Source organism: Biomphalaria glabrata, chromosome 15 (genome assembly GCF_947242115.1).
Source record: "Biomphalaria glabrata chromosome 15, xgBioGlab47.1, whole genome shotgun sequence".
Lineage (NCBI taxonomy): Eukaryota > Metazoa > Mollusca > Gastropoda > Planorbidae > Biomphalaria > Biomphalaria glabrata.
The window spans coordinates 12,587,292-12,611,397 of NC_074725.1; the positions used below are offsets into that span (position 1 = coordinate 12,587,292).

At 37.4% G+C, this 24,106-nt stretch overlaps 1 protein-coding gene across 4 annotated transcripts; it reads right to left on the bottom strand.

Moving 5' to 3' along the window:
* Positions 1-1,525: 1,525 nt before the first annotated feature.
* Positions 1,526-22,691, bottom strand: LOC106061555 (mucin-2-like). Of its 4 annotated transcripts, none has more exons than XM_056011722.1 (10): positions 22,271-22,691; positions 21,194-21,355; positions 16,746-16,959; positions 12,921-13,943; positions 11,782-11,986; positions 10,265-10,401; positions 9,526-9,623; positions 5,815-5,939; positions 4,199-4,347; positions 1,526-1,695 (listed from the first exon to the last, which is right to left on the bottom strand). In XM_056011722.1, the coding sequence occupies exons 2-9, from the start codon at positions 21,335-21,337 to the stop codon at positions 4,227-4,229; spliced, it is 2,067 nt and encodes a 688-aa protein (XP_055867697.1). In that variant the 5' UTR covers positions 21,338-21,355; positions 22,271-22,691; the 3' UTR covers positions 1,526-1,695; positions 4,199-4,226. The 4 variants fall into 4 exon arrangements, with proteins under 4 accessions (XP_055867697.1, XP_055867696.1, XP_055867695.1 ...); XM_056011721.1 differs by having other exon boundaries at positions 21,194-21,389; positions 22,271-22,690; XM_056011720.1 differs by having other exon boundaries at positions 1,527-1,695; positions 22,275-22,688.
* Between the last annotated feature and the right edge of the window lie 1,415 nt (positions 22,692-24,106).

Here is a 24,106-nt window from a genome sequence, read left to right on the forward strand (position 1 = left end):
TATATTATATAGATATTCAACTAATTTTGTTCACAAACTACGATTTCTCCATAAAATAGGACCGCCCCCCCACTCTGAGGGCTATAGTGGGGAGGGCAGTAGAAGCAATCGCCCCCCCCCACCTCACCGAATCGGCTAAGATACCAGAAGTGTAGAGATATAATATAAAAAGTATATGGTATTTCAACTAATTTTGTTCACAAACTATGATTTCTAAATAAAAGTAGGACCGCCCCTCGCACTCAAGGGGTTTAGGTGGGAAGGGCAGTAGATGTATTAGCCCCCCCCCTCCCCCGATCGGCTAACAAGATAAAGATAACGACATTTAGTTAAATTATCAATAACAAGTTTTAATTAGATAGATATTTCATTGATTCTGTTAAGCTGTGATTTCTACAAATAAATTGGTCCGCCCCCCACTCTAACGTTTATGTGGGGAAGGGGGGGGGCGGCATTAATGTCATCGCTACCTCCCGCCATCCCACCAAATCGGTCAACATACTAGAAAAGGGGGGGGCGAAATAATCTAAAAACATGTTGAGATATAAATAATTAGTATATATTATTAACATAACTAATAAATTCGTATAATATTTGTGTGATTTCTTTACTAAAATTCGTCCCGAAAAGGGGGGGGGGGTTGCCCCTACCTCACCCCCTTCCTGGATGCGCCAGTGCATTGAATATAGACAAAGAGATTTCTATCATCATTGAATATAGTGCTATTAGAGCATGGAATGGGTTGCCTGAGACAGCCAGGAAAACCAGTGACTTAGCAGAATTTAAGTCATTGGTTAACATACATGGCTAAATGCATGACGCGTAGGACGTAAGCATCTTCTTTTTTGAAGTAACGTCTGTATTATATAAGATAAGATAAGACAAACAGATTTCTAGCAACATTGAATATAGACAAAGAGATATCTGAAGGTAGCGCCCGGGGCATCGTGCCCCCCTTTCACTACGCCTCTGCTGTAATATTAAACCTTCTATCCAAACTGCTATTTCCCTTGATAGGCTAATGAAATGCACCGATACGACACAGACATAGACGTTTGTGTGCCACTTCTAGACATTTCCTGTTGGCGCTTTCTGTCCATTAAGTACCATTATTATATTATTATAGTTTTTATATAGCGCTACTTCATGCTTATAGCATGCTCAGAGCGCTTTGGTCCAATCTCAATTGTGGACCAGTCCAGTTGGGGGGGGGGGGGAGAGAGAGGGAGGTATCTAGGAGTTGGTTTTCCGTGCTGCCTTTAGGTGCTCAGTAAACACAACTTTGCCCGATTCGGGTGTCGAACCTCGAGCCCCTTTCTAGGTAGCCAAGACAATCTAAGTTCAAGCGCACTTAGCCTCTCGCCTACCATACAACAAAGGAAATAAACTCAGCTTCACATAACGATTAATTGTTGTTGTTGTTATAGTACCCAACTAATTGTTATCATGAAATGTCAAACACACTACAGACACGTACATAGTTTAATATTATTTTTTTTTGTTCAAACAAATAGTTCAGAGAAAAAAAAATATGCTTGTAAAATATTCCATTATATTTTTTTTTTTTTAGTATTTATTAATATATATATATGTGTGCAAATATGGAATTTATTCATTGAAAAACTTCCAGAATGAAATAGACGTTCTGTATGGACTTCCAAATAGTTTGTTGTAGTCTTGGGTAGTCTTGTTCCTCTGCAAAACAATAAAAGAAAAGTGACACAAACAAACAAATACAAAGACTTCGTCTCGTCAACTAGGCAACTCTTGAGGGGACGTATTCAATTGTGTAGGCTTTGATATACGTGATAGATGCATGCAGGCATTGCCCTTGTACAGCAAAATCTCATACCTCATTACTTCCCTTTTTCATTATCTCTCTTGAATAAAGAGTGAAACTGTGCAAAGGTTAATAAATTAAAGAAATCTTTTGCAATTAAAAATAACAAAGTAACCCATTTTCAGACCTTGCGATCTATTGGACACATGATGTAAAGGTCAACTGCAAAAGGCCGACGGTTGACGAGGTGTCAGGGGGCTAGTACAACAGGGGGCTAGTACAAAGTACAACAGGGGGCTAGTACAACAGCCAACTCAACTTCTGTCAGGTAGCCATTAGAGTTGGGTGGACGTCCTAAAAATACCGAAATTCAAAATCCAAATCTTCACAGATATTCAAACCCGCTACCCCTTGGTTCAGGAGCCAAGCGCTTAACCACTTAGCCACCACGCCCCACCTCTGTGGCATAGAGTAAGATATTGAGGCTTCAGTGTTCCCAATATGTTCTATTTGCCTAGAGTAAGATATTGAGGCTTCAGTGTTCCCAATATGTTCTATTTGCCTAGAGTAAGATATTGAGGCTTCAGTGTTCCCAATATGTTCTATTTGCCTAGAGTAAGATATTGAGGCTTCAGTGTTCCCAATATGCTCTATTTGCCTAGAGTAAGATATTGGGGCTTCAGTTTTCCCAATATCTTCAATTTGCCTAGAGTAAGATATTGAGGCTTCAGTTGTCCCAATATGTTCAGTTGCATTCCAACTCGAGGGCTCATGTCGACTTGCATGAGTAAAGTTAAATCAAAGGTTCTCACAAGATTTGCTTTGGTCAGATAGATCTGATAGAGTGCCACGAAGAGTTATTTCCCATATCTAGCTGACTAGAGAAAATCCTTGATGTCAACTCTCATGGAATTTTGACTTTACAATTCATGTCATTCACTCGGGTCCTAATGACTACCCACCGCTAATACAAACCCTTTCTGTCTGTCTGGTTGGAATCGTGTACCTGCTATTTCTCCCACTTCCCATTCTCGGATCATGTTAAAACTGCAGATTATTCATTGCCCCTAATAGAACATGAATCAATCGAAATACTTGACCAATTATTCATCCATTCGTCGTAATTGATTAATTTCGTTTTATATAGAGACAGTACTAGGTAACAGGAGTGACGCCTTGTGTTGAGAATTACGTCGTTCGCTAAAAATGTGAAACTAACAATAGATAACCCTAAAACCTTCTCTAAGCACATGGCTTTCTCAGCGTCATACGTCGACATGAGCCCTCGAGTTGGAATGTAAGTCGACATGAGCTCTCGAGTTAGAATGCAAGTCGATATGAGCTCTCGAGTTAGAATGCAAGTCGACATGAGCCCTCGAGTTGGAATGCAAGTCGATATGAGCTCTCGAGTTAGAATGTAAGTCGACATGAGCCCTCGAGTTGGAATGCAAGTCGATATGAGCTCTCGAGTTAGAATGCAAGTCGACATGAGCTCTCGAGTTGGAATGCAAGTCGACATGAGCCCTCGAGTTGGAATGTAAGTCGACATGAGCCCTCGAGTTAGAATGTAAGTCGACATGAGCCCTCGAGTTAGAATGTAAGTCGATATGAGCTCTCGAGTTAGAATGCAAGTCGACATGAGCCCTCGAGTTGGAATGCAAGTCGACATGAGCCCTCGAGTTGGAATGTAAGTCGACATGAGCCCTCGAGTTAGAATGTAAGTCGACATGAGCCCTCGAGTTAGAATGTAAGTCGACATGAGCCCTCGAGTTAGAATGTAAGTCGACATGAGCCCTCGAGTTGGAATGCAAGTCGATATGAGCCCTCGAGTTGGAATGCAAGTCGACATGAGCCCTCGAGTTGGAATGCAAGTCGACATGAGCCCTCGAGTTAGAATGTAAGTCGACATGAGCCCTCGAGTTAGAATGCAAGTCGATATGAGCTCTCGAGTTGGAATGCAAGTCGATATGAGCTCTCGAGTTGGAATGCAAGTCGACATGAGCCCTCGAGTTGGAATGCAAGTCGACATGAGCCCTCGAGTTAGAATGTAAGTCGAATAACTTTTTAAACATTGCTTTTAAAAAGCAATTACGGAAACCTTCATCCAGATACTTTCACCTCGCCCCTCCTCCTGCCAACTGGTCCGTCCACGCCAGTGATTGGACCATAGTGCACTGATCATGCTAAAAGCATGAAATGGCGCTAATAAAAAAAAAATGGTAAAAATATCTCCAATCGCACAGATTTATTATTCTAAATCTATTACAAATTATGTACGTGATTGATTAAAAATAATTGATGCAATTACACTTTATAAAAGTAGAAGGCAGTTTTTTTAAAAGCATTTTAAAAAATATTTTACTTGTTACTGTTTGACTATTTATATCTTTTATAAACCCCATTCCTTTAAGTTGTTACCTCTAAAAGTTCCACAACCTCGAAATAACTAGCTGGTAGAAATATTCAGAGTTACTGGGCTTGACGTGGCCCCTGTCGTTCCAGAGACACATCTGACTTTTGACCCGTTCAGGCTGAGATCAAATGTTTGCTGTACCAAGAGATTGGAGCTGTAAAGAGAGATCTAGAATCTAATTTACAACAACATTTGAGTGTGGACATCGATAAGTGTATAGACAAGACAATACAAAAAAACAACAGTTTTTTTATATAACTACAATTATCTTATCATATAAAATACAGACATTACTTCAAAAAAAAAAAAAGAAGATGATTATGTCATACGCATCATGCATCTAATCATGCATGTTAACCAATGACTTATATTCTGCCAAGTCACTGGTTTTCTGGCTAGCTCAGGCAACCCATTCCATGCTCTAATAGCACTAGGGAAGAAAGAGCATTTGTACAAATTTGTCTTCGCATATGGAACGAGGAATGTGCCTTTATCTTTGTGTCTTTCAGAGTATTTTATTAGGTTTTATTTTTGTATTTGAAGATAATTATTCAGTGTTTTATGTATAGGGCTGATTGCTACTTAACTTTAAAGTCTGCCATCCTTAAGGCTTTCTAAATTTAGTGATTTTCACCTATGGTGTTACTCTAGTTAAGTCTCGTCAAATGTGGATACGAATCAACAGAATACATTACTTTTGCAGTGGTTGTCAAACACGTCGTCGGTGTGAATATAATATTTGATATTAAATGGATTTAAAGTAAAGTTCAATTTCAGACCTTCTGCGTCCTTCCAAACTGCAAACTCTTTATATAAAAACAAATGGCACACAAACAACATACAACGACAGTAGTTACACACTTAACACACACTCATTTACCTAAAATAAATAATGCATTCAAAACCTTAGTTTTTGTTGTTGTTTTTTTTTTTTGGGGGGGGGGGTGGTATGACTCTGGAGTACTGCAGATCGATATAGAAAAGCTGTCCAAAAAAAAATCTAGGTTTTTACTGGATGACAATGAAAGGTAATAGTAGGAATGGAAAAAAAAAATTAAACCTTCACTTTAGATCACGTGACAGTGAACAGTTTGATATCTGCCAAAGGACTGGTGACACAAAGCTCCTGAAGATTTGTGATTGTCAAGAGAGTTGAGCCTAAGCTTGAAACAGTCAAGAACGTAATCATCTTCTTTTTTTGAAGCAACGTCTGTATCATATAAGATAAGATAACAGCGTCCTTCCTCCAGCCTGACTGAACCATTGTTTTGTTTGGGAGAGATCCAAGCAGATGTCTAAGTATCTCATCTCTCGGAACTCAGGACGCTCGGACTAGAAACGAGGCCGAAGGCCGATAACACCGAGGACCTCTTTCACTGTACCGTGCGGGACTCGTGCTATGAATATAGTCCTTAGGCACACCAACGGGTGTCATGTTTATGTGTCATTGTTATCCTAATTGTTTCCACATTGATTTACTATATACTCATAATTTTTAGAGACTCGAGTAGGTGAGTAGGCCTTAGAATAAGAATAAGTGTGGTGTATAATGGAAAGTTGAATATCAATGAAACCTTAAATAATACAATAATGTTATAAATGCAAAAGTAGACCAACCTACCCGTAAATGTTACAGTTAAAATCAGATGTTATATTTGACTGTGTAGGAACATGTCTCTGACCAGGAAATTCAAAGGGAGAGAAGCTGGTACCCTGAGGTGGCATTAACTCCCAAGACACTGTTTTCTGTGAATATAGAGTAGATATGCATTTGGATTATCTTAACTAATTAGAATATAGTACTAAAGCTGCAATTTCAATACGTTTTTTCTATTCAATATGCTCATATCAACAATGACGATGAATGATGGGATGATGCGAGGCAACGTAATGAAGTCGATGTAGTGGGGCCCATTCGTGGAAAGTAAATTATTAACACTGAAACAGATGAACAAGAAAAAACAAACAAACATATAAATACCTTTTTTTTTACAAAAACTTATACGAAGTGAAATTATAGCAATTAGTTTTGATCAGTCATGTAATTATATGTGTAATAGATCTAGACCAACAACAATAAAACTGTGCAATTAATTATATTTTTACTAATTGTTTTTTGTTTAGCACTATTTCATGCTTTTAATTTTCTCGATACGCTTTGATCCTAACATTTGTCTGGACCATTTGAGAAAATTGGGGGGGGGGGGGGGAAAGAAAGGGATATCTGGGTGAATTTTACCGTAATTAGTATTTAAAAGCATTAACAAAAAAAATAGGGGGGGGAGAGAATGACCTGAATTTGAACTCCCCAAGCCTCCTCGGGCCTACTTGCTAGCCATTCTGCTAGTGAGGTACTTATGACTTGAGAAGATTGCATAGTTATCTATTGTTTGTTTCAATTTAGAGCGGCGACCTATAAAGAGGGTTAATTCAGCTTATACCACCACTTCAGTCAAGTACAATTTCATTCCTTTGTTCAAAATACCAAAGTCGTAGCTTCAACGTTTTTATTACTGGTGCCCCCCCCCCCACCCCATCATATCTGTGCGATACTATATTCACCGTAAATACTACTTTCATTGAATAACAAAAAATACAAAACATGTGAACAAACTATTTACTGTACACGTTGGTCAGTTGATCTGTGCGGCCCGTACATTCCAACGGTCGATCAAACAAAAAAATGCAAACGCTGCCAAAACTGTAAATAACTGTACTACTGAATTGCTTGTCGTCGCCATGGACAAGCCGGCGATGAACGCTGATCTGGCAGTTCTGAGATTTGTTTTGTTTTGTTTTACATGTTTCGGATGTTCCTTCAGAGTTGAAGATAGTTTACTTCCTAGTCCAAACCTCCCGCAGGACGACGGGGGATGATAGCGGGCTGGGTTTGAACCCTCGACCGTCGATAAATCCGAACGACAGTCCAGCGCGCAAACCGCACGACTAGGCAGCCATCCATTCTTCTTTACGCTGCAGCTCATTCATCGTTTTAGGACGAAGACAAAACAGGTTGAACTGAGCATTATTATTGCTTGAAAAGCAGGACGTTAATAGAGAAACTAACTAATCAAAATACGTCGTCTTCTCTAATAACTCCCAAAATTGTGTCGTTAATGTGACTGCTGATGTGCTGCTAAGCGGTCACTTATGCTAAGATGGACAGACTGCAACATAATGGTAACTGGTTCAAGAACAGGTGAATAATTGACGACAGTTAAAAGACAAATCAGAAACACACGAAAAATAGCGTAAAAAATTAATTAAGGGGACTAAACCCAACAAATTTAGCCATATCTGGGAAATACTGAAGTATTAGTTTCCCTTGTTGCTAGTAAACAAAATAATGTATTACCAGTAACTAATTGTCTAATTGGTTACTTTCTATTTATTTATTCATGTCTTGTCTAGGTCAATGAATGGCTGTTAGAGAACTAACGTGGACACACTTTTTACCAGACAGAGGGAGTTGATAGAAGCTTTGGAAAAATCAAATTATTTTGTATGAAGTCGATGATGGTCGTCTATTTGTCACATTTGATCTATTTCTTGTTTAGGCTTCGATATTTGCAAAGAGTCTTCCCAGTGAGCTTTGCACAATCCAGTTCTATTAACAGTATTTCTACATAACTTCTACATAACTTCTACACAATTTCTACATAACTTCTACATAATTTCTACATAATTTCTACATAATTTCTACATAAGTTGGCGAAGAAATATATTGAGGAACGTCTTTTTATTTATTGAACTCTAGAAGAAACATTTTGGAATATCTGTTCGGAAATGTGAAAGGAAATTATAAGATAATTATATTCTGAAGAATTATATTCACCATTAGTAAAATCACTAAATTTAGAAAGCCTTCAGGACAGAAGACACAAAAGTACATACATACATAAAACACTGAACCATAATCTTCAAATACAAAAACAAAGTTTAATAAAATACTCTGAAAGACACAAAGATAAAGGCACATGCCTTGTCCCATATGCTAGGACAAATTTGTACAAATACTTCTTCTTCCCTAGTGCTATTGGAGCATGGAATGAGTTGCCTGAGCTAGCCAGGAAGGCCAGTGGCTTGGCAGAATTTGAGTCATTGGTTAATATGCAGGACTAAATGCATGACGCGTAGGACGTAATCATCTTCTTTTTTGAAGTAACGTCTGTATTATATAAGATAAGATAAGATAAGATAAGAAGAAAAAAAATTGCAACGGTCAAACCAGAGTTTTCCTTGTGTGGCCAATTAGCTAATAATTTTTTCCCCTCAAAGCTTCTCTGAAAGCATTCAGCATAGAGCCAGCCACCTGGGAGACAGAGGCACATGACAGAGCATCATGGCTTCGCGCTGTGAAAACTGGCGCACAGGTTGCTGAGGAAAAGAGAACAACGCTGGCAGAAGAAAAACGCCAGAGAAGAACAGCAAGACAAACGACACTAGCTCCAGCTGGAATAACCTGCCCAGCGTGCAGCCGAACATTCCGGGCTCACATAGGTCTCACCAGCCACATGAAGAGGCACAAAACCATAGTGCAAAGCCCTCAGCCCCCTGGATGACAAAAGTGGTCATCATCGAACCACGATGGACGAACTATACATAATTTTTCCCCCAAAGATAGACATTAACTGTCAAATTTTTAGGAAAATCGTTAGAGCCGTTTTCGAAATCTGTGTCCACCAGTTCCCCACCCATAACTAGAGGAAGAGTTTGAAAACAAAAGTTGACTCGAAGATAAGACAAGGGAGAGAATCTACGAGGGAGGACTTAACAAGTACAATGTAAACTTCAGAAATGTCTGTAGCCAGGATCAAATGGGCGGGGGGGGGGGGTGAAGAACACAGGCCATTGCGGCCTACAAGTAAGCCTTAGGCGAGTGTCATATGCAGGACCTAATCTTCACTTATAACGCAAAATATCATGTTAAGAGATTGGATTTTTTGGTTGATAACATTAGAATAGGTGATAGATGCCTAAAAGGCTTCAACAATATTGAGTAATATGCCCTTTTTTTGGGAGAATACATCTTGAATAAATCTTGTATTCAGCCTGAAGCGTATTTGTACGGTAGTTTAGAATGTTTGGCCGAGGTCCCACATATTTGTATGAAGAGCTGATGGTGACCAAAACATCTCCCTATCACGGGGTTCTCTCTCAGGCGAGTGTCTTGGCCAGTTCGCCAACCCCAAAGGTCGTCTCTGGCTCAAGTTTCAAGATTTGTTAAAACACATTGATAAATTGGGGTGGAAATACTGGGCCTAGCAGACACCTAAACGTAAGTCAACCATTTAATGACTTAATATCTTTAAACACTGGTGGATGTACCTACGTTAGTCATCTCTATAGATGTACACGCCATTCGAGTGCTCTGTCCGGCAAGGATTTTTGAAGGTACCAAAGCAGTGACGTTCTGTATTTCTTTTGGCACTAGGTATGAATAGACAATAACGGTTGAAACTCTAGTACTAGAAACAAGTATTTAAAGACAAAGCAAGTAGAATGAAAAGAAATTTTAAAAAAAGCTTATAATGAGTGAAATAGCCTTAATTATCTTGAATCAATCATTTTATATATCTAGACTAACAATAATAAATGTGTTCGATTGGAAATATTTTTATTATTAGGCCTACTGCTTTTTGTTGTTTAGTACAATTTTCATGCTTTTAGCAGGTTCAATGCGCTATGGTCGAGTCACTTTTGAAGACCATATTTGAGAGGAGGCGGGCAGGAGGGGGTATCTGCAAGAAAGTTCCTGTTCAAAAGCAAGTTGTTTTTTTTTTAAAGTTGGTGAGTCTGAATTCGAGCCTCGACGTCTCGAGCCTCCGTAATGGAAGGAGGATGTGTTGGTCACTGAGGTATAAAGGTATCTATTTTAAAAACATAGAAGGTTTTATAGTTTGTTTTTTTTTTAGTTTCAAATTTATTGAAAACGATCTCATTCTCTACACAAGGCTTATCTACCCTTAGCAAGTACCGTCTCTTTATAAAACAAATCAATTGATTACAACTTATTGATGAAATAAATGTTTAATTTTTCGACAAGGAATAATTGTGCTTGGCCAACTTACAACTCATGACACTTTGACCCTCAGATATCATTTCCGGAGTTTCAGGCGTTGCTGGGATGTAGCAGGTGTAACTTTTGAGGTCTTGACATTTGACTCGAGATATTTGCAAGGCAAACAGTTTACTCAAACCTGTCAACCTATGGAAGAATCGAATTGGATTTAGTGTTATAACGTTACGTCTATCAATTGTTGTAATATTTAGCTAATAAGATGACAAAGTTGGCTACACTTTTAGCAGTGCCGGATCTAAACTTCATAAAGCCAATTGTTTTTTTTTTTTTTCGTTTGCTCTTTCTCCACTAAGATAGAAAATATCTGTCACCATTTTTGGGAGTGGGTCCTACCCTAAGCTATTATGTTGCTTTTAGCTAAATGTTTGACTGACTTTGAGTTTTAAATATAATCAGGGCCAGATTTAAGTAGGGGGAGGCCCCGGCATGTTATATTTTAGAAGAAAGAAATAGAGTGATTGTAAATTTAATTTAACTTTCGTTTTAAAAAAAAATATTTTATATGCCTATTTTAGCCTTTAAAAGTGTATATTTTTTAATTTGTGCTTAGCAAATCCGGAGCTGTTTTTACTTATTCCAAGCGGGCTACAAAAGTACATTTCTTAATCACGACACTTTTGCTAGCCGAAAAAATGCAAAAAAAAAAAGTTTAAAAAAAAAGTTTCTGACCCGTCGAAATTCTGTAATATTTTTATTTCGTTTGTGGAGGCCCCTTTCTTGTTGAGTCCTTGGGAGCCCCGCCTGCCCTCCCTGACATCCGGCCCTGAATATAATGAAATCTTGTCAGCGTGTAATGGTGCCGTAAAGGCTTTTATTTGAAGCCCTCATTTAATGTAAACTATAGATATGTTTATTTGTTATATTTGTTAATATTTGTGACATGTTACTAGTTCCTCCCTCCTTCCCTCTACATTTTAAGGAGAAAACTAACACTATATGTAAATAAGGAGTAAAGCGCTAGACATATTGTAAAGCTGATTTGTGTTTACAGTTACGTGGCTTGTTTTGATGTAAGGGATGTCAATATTATCCTGCGACTGGGTACTATATAGATTCTAACTTAAGAGGACAATTATTATATGTTGAATTCAAAGATCGGGAGATGTAATGACCAGGAGTTGAAGTGACCAGGAATTGACGTGACCAGGAGTTGAAGTGACCAGGAGATGATATAGGATGGTGCTCCCTTTCCCTTTCTCGTAGTTGAGAGTAACAACAAACCAAATCCTGAATGAATCAATACAAAATGTAGTTTTAATGCAGGTACTATCTGTTGTATGCAATAGTATAGTTTCCTTACACTAAATACAAGAGCGACATATAAATTTGATATATTAAAAATTGTAGTCTTTTTCTTTTTCTTTCAAGGGTCCCTAATGGCCAATGTGAGCCCCTTCACGCCATGGTTGCTTGAATACCCAGATATCTGACATGAGTGCAATTCCCATATTTCTAACTTGAGTGCAGTACTCAAATATCTGACTTAAGTCAAGTGTAACCTCTTACTGGGCTGCCGCTTTATAGATTGTAGTGTTCAGAGTCTCATGCAAAACTATGCTTGCATTTCTTGGGAAAATAACCAAAGGTATCGGGTCTTTCAAAGGCTCCACACGGAATATAATCAACACAGGAGGAGGGTTCGGATCTGTGTAGTTGCAGCCTATGAAGGTGGCTCCGGTCAAGGTCATAGGTCTTAAAATGATCTTCAACTCTGTGAACGAGAGACATACATTTATGTTGGACATTTCTCAGCTAACATTGCAGCTTTAGTTTAAAGTTTCATGCATCAAGTGGCTAAGGATGGACATAGCCCACCTGTACATTTTTTTTAATGGCATTAAACAATTATGTACACATAACTACACTTATATACACGGAAAGTCTTGTCAGAAGGTGCTCAGAGCATCTAGGTGACTAAATTTGTAACTAACTACATTTTCATAAAGTGTGACTTGACCACATTCTTGCACTAGTGCCTTCATATTTGCAGTAAGTAGGGCTATAAAAATCACTTCCTTTTTTTTTACTAGTGCACCAAGAGCTAGAACTGGGAAGATTAAAAGAAAACGGCAATACGTATGCTACAATATTAAATATTTGTTCAAATAAAATAACCAACCCATGATTTGAAACTCAATTTCTAATTTTTTTTGTTACGTAATTATTAGACTCTTGTCACTTGTTTTTCTTTCTGTGATGTCTCGAGATCAGAGTAATCGACTGAGTTGACCAAGTCTATGTCAACGATAGCATTCAATAATATAATAGTAACCTTCTCGGTAGTGAAATTCGATATAGGAAACAACTTATGAATTATTTGTTCGTTTAATCCTCAGTAGTCATCTCCCCTTGAGCCTATTTGATACGACGTGTGTATCCGAAGTTAAAATAGAATGAAATGCTGAAGGTAACGAGTCTATTCTCTGATAACAAATAGTGAGATGTCTGTCACCCAGTTCGTTTCTGTGAGATGTCTGTCACCCAGTTCGTTTCTGTGAGATGTCTGTCACCCAGTTCGTTTCTGTGAGATGTTACCTTTCATGCATTCCATTTATTTGGAACAATTAAATTAACTTACCTTATCTTATCTTATAGATAAGTCTTATTTTTTTAAACTAAATTAATCTATTTGTGAACACACTTACTTGTATCGCCAACTGGAGGATTTGTTACTGCTGGTGGTGGTGCCGCCGTGCTCTGCGCATTTGTCTGTGGGGTCGAGGGTGTTTCAGATGAAACATTAAAAAGTGAATTCAAAAGGGTGGTTGGTCGTGGTGTTGTTGTAGTCGTAGTAGACGGAGTGGTCGACGTTGTTGATTGAGTGGTTGTCGTTGTGGATGGTGTGATCGTCGTTGTAGATGTTGTGGTTGTCGTCGATGATGCTGTCGTTGTCGTTGTTGATGGTGTTGTTGTCGTTGATGTCGTCGTTGTAGATGGTGTTGTCGTTGTGAATGGGGCTGTTGTACTTGTTGTTGTGGATGGTGTTGTTGTGGTTGTGGACGGTGTAGTTGTCGTTGTGGACGGTGTTGTTGTGGTTGTGGATGGTGTAGTTGTCGTTGTGGATGGTGTAGTTGTCGTTGTGGACGGTGTTGTTGTGGTTGTGGATGGTGTAGTTGTCGTTGTGGACGGTGTAGTTGTCGTTGTGGACGGTGTAGTCGATGTTGTTGATGGCATTGTGGTAGTTGTTGATGGTGTTGTCAACAATGTAGTTTGCGCTGTAGTACTGGGTGTTAAAGTGGTAGATATTGAAGTTGTGAAGGGAGCCGGAGTTGCTGGCGATGAAGCATGTGCGTCGTTCGGAACCAAGAGTCTTGGTGGGATCACTACAGGAGACGGTGCTGGTGGTGAGGTCATCGTGGTTGAGAGTGTTGTTGTCGTTGTTGTTGCTGTATATACCTCCGGTGGTTGAACAACTTGTGTAGGGTTGGGTGGACTTGCAGGAGGTGGAGTAGCTGAAGCTGGTAACACAGCTACAGGAGCAGGAGTAGCCCTAGCTGTTGTTGTTATCACGACCTGTACAGACGGCTGTGGCTGGCTGGTTTGACTTACACCAGGAGATATCTGCAGGACGTCTGCACCTTTGGGGGAGGAAACGGAAAAGCCCCTAGAAGCCAAGACCTGCGTCAACGCTTCAGAAGACATTTCACTGGCTGCTACATTCTTGTTCTCTGTAATATTTTTGAAAAAATATCAAGAATTATATCATCTTATTGTTTATATCGGCTATACATAATACAAGATTACTTTTTTTTTCAATGATTGATTTTATGTGAGCTTTCTAGTTTTAAGCAGTCACATGGTGTCACGTGGTGTATACGTCAAGGTCTCAAGAGAAGTTCACTTATACATTGGCTTGTCTAATGTTCAAGATGCTACACAAAATAGTAAATATGTAAAGGGAGTAAACAATGAATGGGAATTTTAATCTCCGCTACGAGAACTTTCCGTTTGAAACTTAGAGGAGACGAGCGTATTACTTGGTCAATAATTCAATCTGTTCAGTCATTAAGTTTCAAGCTTCATGTTAAGTCTACTTTAGTGAAATTAGTATTGAATTTGGAATATAATGGGTATTATTGCTTGATATGTAATTTTTGCTTCATCTTTCATGATTTCTATTTCAGGATTAATATTATTTTAATTCGTAAACTGCATCTAAATAAGGTTCTCCGGCATACTTAGGTCATTGGGTCATCAGATTTAACTTCTGAAAATACTAGGACGTACTGGTGACTAGATTCCATTGCAACACAAGGTAATGCAAATATCTTATAAGATATCATTCATCAGTTGGGTACAGAGGCGGACTAGGTATATGGGCGACCGGGCTAATGCCCGGTGGGCCGGTGCATAAATGAGCCGATGGGACTGCCAAATGGGCCACATTAAAAGTCAGTAAGTCTCGTCAACGTCATTGGTCTCGCCGTTCCTTTTAGAAAACATCGTTACATACTTAACTGTGTAATACTATCCACATGTTCAGAAATAATAGCTTTGCTTATACCCCTATACCGTGTTTCTTTGAGTTTCAATTTTCTTTACACACTAAGAGATTAACAAACAACATAAGAACTATGTTTTGTATGGTCCTATAGAAGTGGAACTAGTTTGAACATACTCGTGTGAATCTAAAAAGGAACCCTGAACTAAAAAAGGAAGTATTTCTTAATGTTATGACGCAGATATGTCTGTAGATCCACGGTTAACAAAAATAACTCACAGATGGATTGTTCTGTCTAATGTGCGTTATATAATTGGGTTGGTCGGTTCATCGCTAAGTCCCACTTGCATGATTCCATTTTGAAGACTGGTGATATAGAGGTTCTTAAGAAACTGTTATGGGCACAAGCATAAGCAATATGTGAGCTAGCAGTTTGTTGATGAGGGACCTTCTTATTCCTAGACTGTGAATACACGTATCTGTTGCTAGAATGTTTCACATCACTTCCTTTTCAAAATTTGGTTTGTTTTGTTTGACATGTTTTGGTGGTTACTTGAAAAAACCCAAACCTCTCATAGGATGCGGGGTGGGGGCAGAAATAGAACCCGCGACCATCCAGATTGCATAACACACCAATAGGCAGCCATCATGTGTTATGCTTAACTCTTTTAGTTATATCAAAATAATGTAATTAGATTTCGATTTCAGTGTAGATTTTTTTTTACAAAGTGAGATTTCCTATAGTCCTGAAGTCTGTTGACATGTAGACATACACTACGACTACGTCATAGAAACCCAGTTTGTATACAAGGTTTAGTTATATGCATATCATATGCTATGAAGTTGTGGGTCAAACCGTATGGTAATGCCCGGGCCGATTTTCAGACTCAGTCCGCCCCTGGTTAGGCAGGCTTATTTATAACATAGATTAAACATTATAATTTTAAAAATTAGGAAATGTAAAACTAGTGTCTACTCTCGTGTATCTGATAAAAGCAAGTAAGATATGGAGAAAACACTTTTGTTAAAGAAGACAATTCCAACTTAATGAAGCTGATGACTGTTTTGTAGGGGCAATAAGAGCAATTATTGTGTTCTCAATAACTAATAGAAGATAATTTAAGGTCGGTGCGCGAGACCGATATATCGGGCTGGCGGGTTCAAAAGGTTAAACAAAAATGGAATATTCTACCCCGCCCCAATTTTTCCCTACAAACTAACAAAATCCTGGTCAAGCGAATGTATAAATCTACTCAGAGTATACAGGTAAAAAAATATACAATGCTACATTTATACAGCTTATAGAGCGACTATTTTGCTTTTAATAACTGTTAAAATCGTTAGGGCCGTTTTCGAGAACCGTGTCCACCAAGGTTTTTTATGTTTTTCGAGCCGATAAATTTGCAAGCTGAATAGAGGAACTGGTTTTGGAGTGCAATTATAGGGTTTGGTAAAATATAGTATGCTTGTGAATCTTCGACGCTGACTGCAGAACTAGAGAGGAGGATCCTAATAATGGAATTCAAATTTCAATATAAGGATTCTAGGTATCACCTACAAGGACCACAAACGAGGAAATTAGAAACTAGATCACTATGGCAACTGGGCCCCCACGATGACCTGGTGAACACTGTCAAAAAATGTAGACTAAAACTTTAAGACCACATCGCAAGGTCCTTATAGCTCGCAAAGACCTTCCTACAGAGACCAGAAACAGGAAAAAGAAGAGGGAGCAGGAAGTGAAAGCAATGAGAAGACGACATCATAGAATGGAGGGGCCTGTCATTGAAGGACTTTCTATTCAAGGCGAAAGACAGGGAGGAATGGAGAAAAACGGTCGACTTGTAAGTTATGATCTAGGTTTATGAATTAACGCTTTATTTTCCAATCTATTTCCTAGTGTTTCTCAACTTCAATTCTATCAAAAACTTGCTAATTAAACGATAAGTGTGTGTTTTGTTTGTTTATTAGTTATTAGCTGTTCTTGCTGTCAGACAGCTTATTCATGTTTACAACTTTCGATACTCACTGTCAGCATTGAGTTCAGCTCCAAGAAATCCGACAACAACTACGAAAGCTGCTAGCACCATGAGCAGAACACCGAAACCAATCAGCATGGCCGTTCTTTTGGATCTCTCCTTCTTATGACGTATTAGCTGCACTTGGGATCCATTCAGTGAGTCGTTGTCAAATCCTGAGTTAGGATTAAATGTTTGGGGAAATGAGTCGAAATTCAAGGGCCCCTGGTCAATGAAACAAATTAAAAGAAGGCGTTTGTGATTGTAGCATAATGCCTTGCTTTCAATGTTTTACAAATATATGTTTCAATGAGCTAAAATTGATTGGTCGATTCAATTATCCTAAAAATGAAACGAATACATTTCTTAGGAACTGTATAAGCACTAAGAATGAATGCCGTGAAAGGGGAGTAATATGGGATGAATCAATCAGTCTAGGGATCTTCCTAAATTATGTTATTCACATTTTGGAAGATCGCTTTTTCATTAAAAAAAAAAAAGGTGTGTTTGAAAGATGAAACAAAAATAGGACAATTTTTTTAAACCTATTATTTAAATCAGCAATAAGCTAAGTCATTGTAAAAAAAAAATGATAATAATTAACAAGTAACGGGATATTTGTCTGTGTTTAAAACCAAGTAAAAACGAAAGCTAGATTTACAGATTAGCATCTGCGAGAGAATACTTGATCAAAGGGAGAAAATGCGGTTAAGATCAATTATCACAAATCAGATCATGAACGGGAGTTTAAAAAAAAAAGATGCCAAATACGCCAAATACTTGAAGAGATTTTTTTTTATTAAAAAAAAACATTGGATTCCTTTTTTTATGTTTTTTTTTTTGTTCTTTTTTTTGTAAATCCGAAAAAAAATAGTCGCTTTCTACAGAGGTTATACCAACTCTATCTTTTTATTTGTCTGGTAAAAAGTTTGAATAGTGTTACAGCAACAATCTCATCTATAGCCTGAAACTTTGCATGATTATTTAGTTTCTAACAAAATAGCTATCATTTTGAAAAAATCAATTAGTCAATCAACTATTGGTAATTAATTAATTTTTTTTCAGTATCGAACAAGGGAACGAAACTGTTCGTGACTAATGTGGTGGTATAAACTAAATTAGCCCCCTTTATACTTTGAGTAGAGGTAGTTTTAAACTAACAATAGATAAGACCTTCTATTTTCATATGGCATTGAGGTTCGCTCATTGTCTTGAGGAGGCTTGAGCCCCTAGAGTTCGAATTCAAGTGGCTGCCTGGTCGTGCGGTTTGCGCGCTGGACTGTCGTTCGGATTTATCGACGGTCGCGGTTCAAACCCTGCCCGCTCCCATCCCCCGTCTTCCTGCGGGAGGTTTGGACCAGGAAGTAAACTATCTTCAACTCTGAAGGAACATCCGAAACATGTACAACATTTTACAACATTTTTACAAGTCGTTAAACTTTTTTTTATGCATTTTTTAAATGCATTTAAATAGCGATCACGGTAACATTTACGGTAACATTTACACAGGTAGCTTTTTCCCAATTATAGCGCATTGAGAAAGCGACATGGCAACGAGCTATTGGTCTCCACTGCCCACAGGTTGTGACGTTGCAGGTCAGTGTTAGAGGTCTTCTGTAACGAATGGTCTCGAGCAATGTCCTCGGGGGCTCAAGAATTTGATGATGCCCCCCCTCCTAGCCTGTATGTAAAGTGTGTCAGAAACAAAATCAAGCCATTTCTTTATAAAGGCCTATCAGTATAGGGCACGAGATGGCCTAAATCGTACCGATGTGCCAAAAATCCAAAATATCAAATATATGTATATTTACACACAAAAACAAAATAGGAAGCAGGCCAAAGTGAAAGCTGTAGTGTCAATACTTCACTAAATAACGACTTCTTACAAGCAATGAGTCTATTACTATCTCGTACTCATATTCCCAAACAAATGTTTAATAAAGCATTATAGGCATTTTCTTAGTGATAAAATTTAACTACATTAGAAAAGAAAAAGAATAAATGAGAGTTGGTAAAAAAAATTGTTTTAAATGTTGATCTAGTTTGTTTTCATGCATCAATTATCAGTATATATCAGCTTTCTATTTGACCAGCGAGTTCATTTATTCTCTAGGACTGTGTTTGTCACAGAGCCAAAACCAAGTGCATACATTTCTAAATTACTTCCAATTTTTGCTGTGGAGGAGAATAAGTAGATCCATCTTGCTTTATGTTATAAAACATCTTATGTAACTGTTATCAAGCGCTACTTAGAATGTTTGCTTTATGTTATAAAACATTTAACTTAATCAAGCGCTACCTAGAATGTTTGCTTTATGTTATAAAACATGTAACTTTATCAAGCGCTACTTAGAATGTTTGCTTTATGTAATAAAACATTTAACTTAATCAAGCGCTACCTAGAATGTTTGCTTTATGTTATAAAACATGTAACTTTATCAAGCGCTACCTAGAATGTTTGCTTTATGTTATAAAACATTTAACTTTATCAAGCGCTACTTAGAATGTTTGCTTTATGTTATAAAACATGTAACTTTATCGAGCGCTACTTAGAATGTTTGCTTTATGTTATAAAACATGTAACTTTATCAAGCGCTACTTAGAATGTTTGCTTTATGTTATAAAACATTTAACTTAATCAAGCGCTACCTAGAATGTTTGCTTTATGTTATAAAACATCTTAAGTAACTTTTATCAAGCTCAACTTGAAATCTGACCGCTCCGTTGAACCGATTGTCATGCAAGGTAAGAAATGGCGTGCGTGCTATGATAATGTTTACAAAACCTGAAACAAAACAAACAAGGTTACAAAGACAGTTTGTGTGGAGACACAAACTCAAAATCGGCCTTCGAAGTGGTCCACCCAGGCAGGTTTCAATATTTTCAGAAAGAACATCAGAATGAAATTCTTTCAAAGACCAATGACAGAGAAGAATGGAGAAAGAAGGTTGACAGATCTTGTGTGGTGCCCCAGCGTCCAGCAGACCAAAGGATAGGTGAAAGTGAATGTGAAGTTAGATGTGAACCTGGCCTAACTAATTTGTAAAAGTGGTGTATTTTTGTGAAAAAAAACTGCTTGCATAAGTGATTTAAAAAATTAGATTTTTCGCTTTCAGAAAAGAAAAAAGTAGCCATCGCATCACAACTTTGAATGGTCTAAAATATTTCGATGTCGGATTCTCACTATCTTTTCTAGTTTACGAGATCTAAACGGGACGGACGGACAGACGGACGGACAGACATTTCACACAAAACTAAAAGCGTCTTTACCCCTTTCGGGGGCCGCTAAAATCTACACATTTCTTATTGAACACTGTTTTATGAGTGTATACAAGATTTCTTTGAATGATGTCATTTCTGAACACTATTCTCTGGTCATGTCATCAGTATACGGAAAACTAGAAGTATGATGTCATTCTATAACATTTTATCGTTCGCACTTGAAATGAAACTGTGTATTAGCGACATCTATATTGTATGAAATCAGGCACGTAACCAAGTAACAACGTCATCGATAATTAGGTAACATGTTGGTTTTTTGTTTGTTTTTCATGTTGTTGTTTTTCTGACATCCACCTTGTATGACAAGTATTAAAAGTGTAATATAAGTTTTGCTTAGCTTTTTTATTTCTATATCCAACAGGCACGACATGGCCTAAATTGTGCCGATGTGCCTAAAATCAAAATCAAATCAAATTCTATATCCAAAATTTAAAAGATTTGATTGTGCTATAACTCTCAATATTACTTTGTAATCAATTATAACATGTAAATCAAAGAAATAACAATTCTATTTTAAAAGAACATCATTTTATCTAGTGCTGCAGTTTTCAGTTGTTTACATATGAGATTCTAGTGAGTAGTAGTATTTAAAAACCTGGCCACTTTAGAATGATCAGAAAAATAGGCTACAACCATAGACAAATAATTTAAAGAGTTACATTCTATAAGAATTTTTTTTTACTATAGTAACAAGGTGAACAATGTACATTGTGCAAGAGATGCCTCCCTTTAATAGATGTCATCCATCGGTTTACATTGATTTTTTATTTCGCCTTTTAGTTATATCTATGTCAGAAATATAATTTAATAACAAGACACAGATCATATCGATTGATAAGTAAAATTACGTAAGAATTTGAAACATTTAAATTCTTACAATCCATACGTATTTATTTTCTTACAAGAGTACTTCTGGGCCCTTCGCGTCATGGTTGTTACGCCACTGCTCTTGACAATATTATCAGTTATGCACTTTCGATGTATGTGTCCACCTCAAAGAAAATCACTGTTTAACTTCAATATCTCTCGCCTAATCAATAATTTTGCTTAAAGTTATACTTATGACTTTAAAACGTACTTATTTCTGAAGCCAAATTAACGTCCAACTGAAATACACATTTAAAAAAGACTGTGATAAGTTGCATGCTAACGTTTTTATAAAATATATCTTCGTTACCTTATAATTTGGCGACATTCCCATAGCGCTGAAAAAATCTGGCGATGCTAATCCGGGATCGAAAGTTCCATTCTGATGGTAGTTGTTGTAATACTTGCCTTTCACCTTCGTGCCAACAACTTCTAGACGTGGTATTAGCTCCATGCTTCGCCAGCAAGCGCTCTGGATTTTAGAAGCAAAATCTCAGTCGATCATTCTATATTCAGACATTGATAGCCATTATTTTTTTCATTATTAGAAAAAAAGCAATTAGTCACTTGTGTGTGTGAGAGATAGAAATTAATTATAGAATGTTTTATTGCTTCTCACGCATAACCAATATGCAAAGCAGGGCTGGACACCTAAAGAGCCGCATGGATGCCACAATGTATTAAATTGTTAAAAGTTGTATGGTTTGCTCTTATAAAAGGGGCCATCAGCCCTCTGAGAATCGTGTTTAAAAAATCTGACTCTACAGTATAATACCAATTTAATCTAACACATTTTCCGAAATAATGTAATAGCCGTGTTTCTAGTAGTAAGCTTCATCCTTTAGATCCTACACACTGAGTGATTAAAAAGCAACCTAAGGACTATATTTCTTATAAAGAGTCTGCATGTCAGCATGTATACAAATGTATAGGCCCATATACCTTCTATATATGAAACTCTTGGCCCTAGCTGACTCATCACTAAGTCTCCCACTTGCGATGGTCGAAAAATACGAAAATGTAACCTGTTATTACTTCACCTGCTCCTAGAACATCTAAAGCTATATTCACGATCGAAACAGCGGCGGTTAAATTTACCAAAAACGATTTATTAATTGCAATTTCGAACCAATATGTTTCTTTAAAGTTCGCCTTACAGACCATGTGGTCTATAGGGCAGATGATGTAAAGGTTTCTCTTAAGGCGACATTGAAATGTTCAAAATTTTGTAAAATTGTGCGTAACTTTCATTCAAGTTTATTTCTAAATTATCATTTATTGTTAGACAAGTGGTTAAATAACATTGATAATATGTAGTAAATAAGTAACAATGAAAACGATTTTTAACGAAACAGCAACACATCATAAGTGTTAACAAACAACGTACTTACAGTTATAAAATGTAAACCTCAATAAAATGACGGGCGTCACATACGAAATATCTCCCTTTCATATTAACAACAATCGACTGTAAATCCTACTGGGTTAGTTTCTCCTGAACTGTCCGAATATCTCCTTGTCGCCACATTGTTCTCATAGTTTTTAGAAGATCAGCTTTTAAGATGTGATTAGAGTGTGATAAACCGAGGCCAAACCCTCTCCTTTGTGAAAGATGGTGGCTTAGGGCCCCTGAGGCAGCAAAGAGAAATGCACGAGTCGCTGCCCCTTGTTCCCCAGAGCTCACACAATCACAGGGCTTTATTTTTTGATACATCTGTGGTTTAATGTCATCTGTGTTATTGAAGCAGATCAGTTAAGAAACTAATGTCACGTTATAATGTCATCGATGATGCTATTTCCAAATTAGGACCAATGTTATGTTCATTGTTGCTGTTGTTATTGTCATAGAGACTATTTAGTTCATGAAATAGCTTGAATTAGGCCAACACTTTTTAATGAAAGAAAGATTATGAGATAATACGATACTAAAATTTTTAATCGAATACTTAAGGAAAATTTAAAATGTATACCCTATTTAGCCTAATATCTATTCTATCTTAAATTATATCTTTCTATCGATTTCTCTCTTTCTCTCTCTTTCTCTCTCTCTCTCGCTCTCTCTCACTTTCTCTGCCAAAGGGATATGAATGAACATTGTATAAATTAGAGTTTATATTTGTTAGTTACCAATGTCTTTCAATGATTGTTTAAAGTCATTGATGATGTTAAAATAGAGCTATCATATCGAACCAGCGAATATTCACATTTGACTAAATTAGCCAGGAAACCTACTTGCTTAGCAGAGTTAAAGCCAATGATTAAGATGCAGGACTACACCAACACTTGGATACGCGAATGACGTATTTATCTTCTTCAAAGAAAAGTTGTTTTCTCCAGGCACTTCGGGATTTGGATTATTATCGATTGGACGCTTAATTTGGGTTTCACTGTTATAGGTAAAAACATTACTATTGCATTTAAAGAGCAACAACTTTACCAGTAATTACACAGACTATTGTATACGGAGTTAACTCGCTTGTCAACATTACGATATATGCTACTGCTTGAAGCCTTGAACACTGCGCTATTTTGCTTTCCTTTTACATGTTTTGGGTGTTTCTACAGGGTTGAGGATTATTACATTTTAGGTAAACCTCTCGCCGCGGACAGGTAACAAGCTGAAAAGAGGAACAAGAAAAGTTTCTATCTGCGTTCAAATTTCTATTAGCTATATGGAATAATTAAAACACTCTTTAATATCATACTTTTTATACAAAAAAATAAAAATTAAAAATTAAGAATAAATATGAAATCCTAAGCTAAACCAAGCTTAGGTATAAAAAGACTATGGAAGTAATCTAAAATAACAATATATTGTTATATCAACCAAGAGGACAACCAAGTGACAACTGACCTCGCCAACATGAATCTCGTTACCTTTCAGAGGGCCTGCTGCAGACACCATCAATAAATGTCTCTGTGGACACATAATAATAATAATAATAACCAAATTTCGATGCCTACACACCAAGTTCTCCACCATAAGGTTATACCTGCCCAGGAACTGTGTAAGATGCAAGTTTTAAAAATACGATCAAAACTGCTCGTCTCCAGTAATCAATTAGTTTCCTTTCTACGCAAATATGACTCCAAAGTGACCCCTTTGAACCTACACAATGCTGATGTTAATGTCGGTTTGGACGACGCAGGGCATGAGATTCGCCAATGGGAAGGAAAAAACCTCCACCGAAAATTCCCAGCTTTATTACATGGGAACAACATT

Excerpts from the sequence above, each read along its gene's own strand:
- LOC106061555 (XM_056011722.1), bottom strand. The coding sequence starts at position 21,337 with ATGGAGCTAATACCACGTCTAGAAGTTGTTGGCACGAAGGTGAAAGGC. Across the intron at positions 11,987-12,920 it reads TCCTCCAGTTGGCGATACAA|AGTTGAAGATCATTTTAAGA; the intron begins GTAAGTGTGTTC and ends TCTCGTTCACAG. Across the intron at positions 4,348-5,814 it reads TTTAACTGTAACATTTACGG|CTCCAATCTCTTGGTACAGC; the intron begins GTAGGTTGGTCT and ends CTCTCTTTACAG.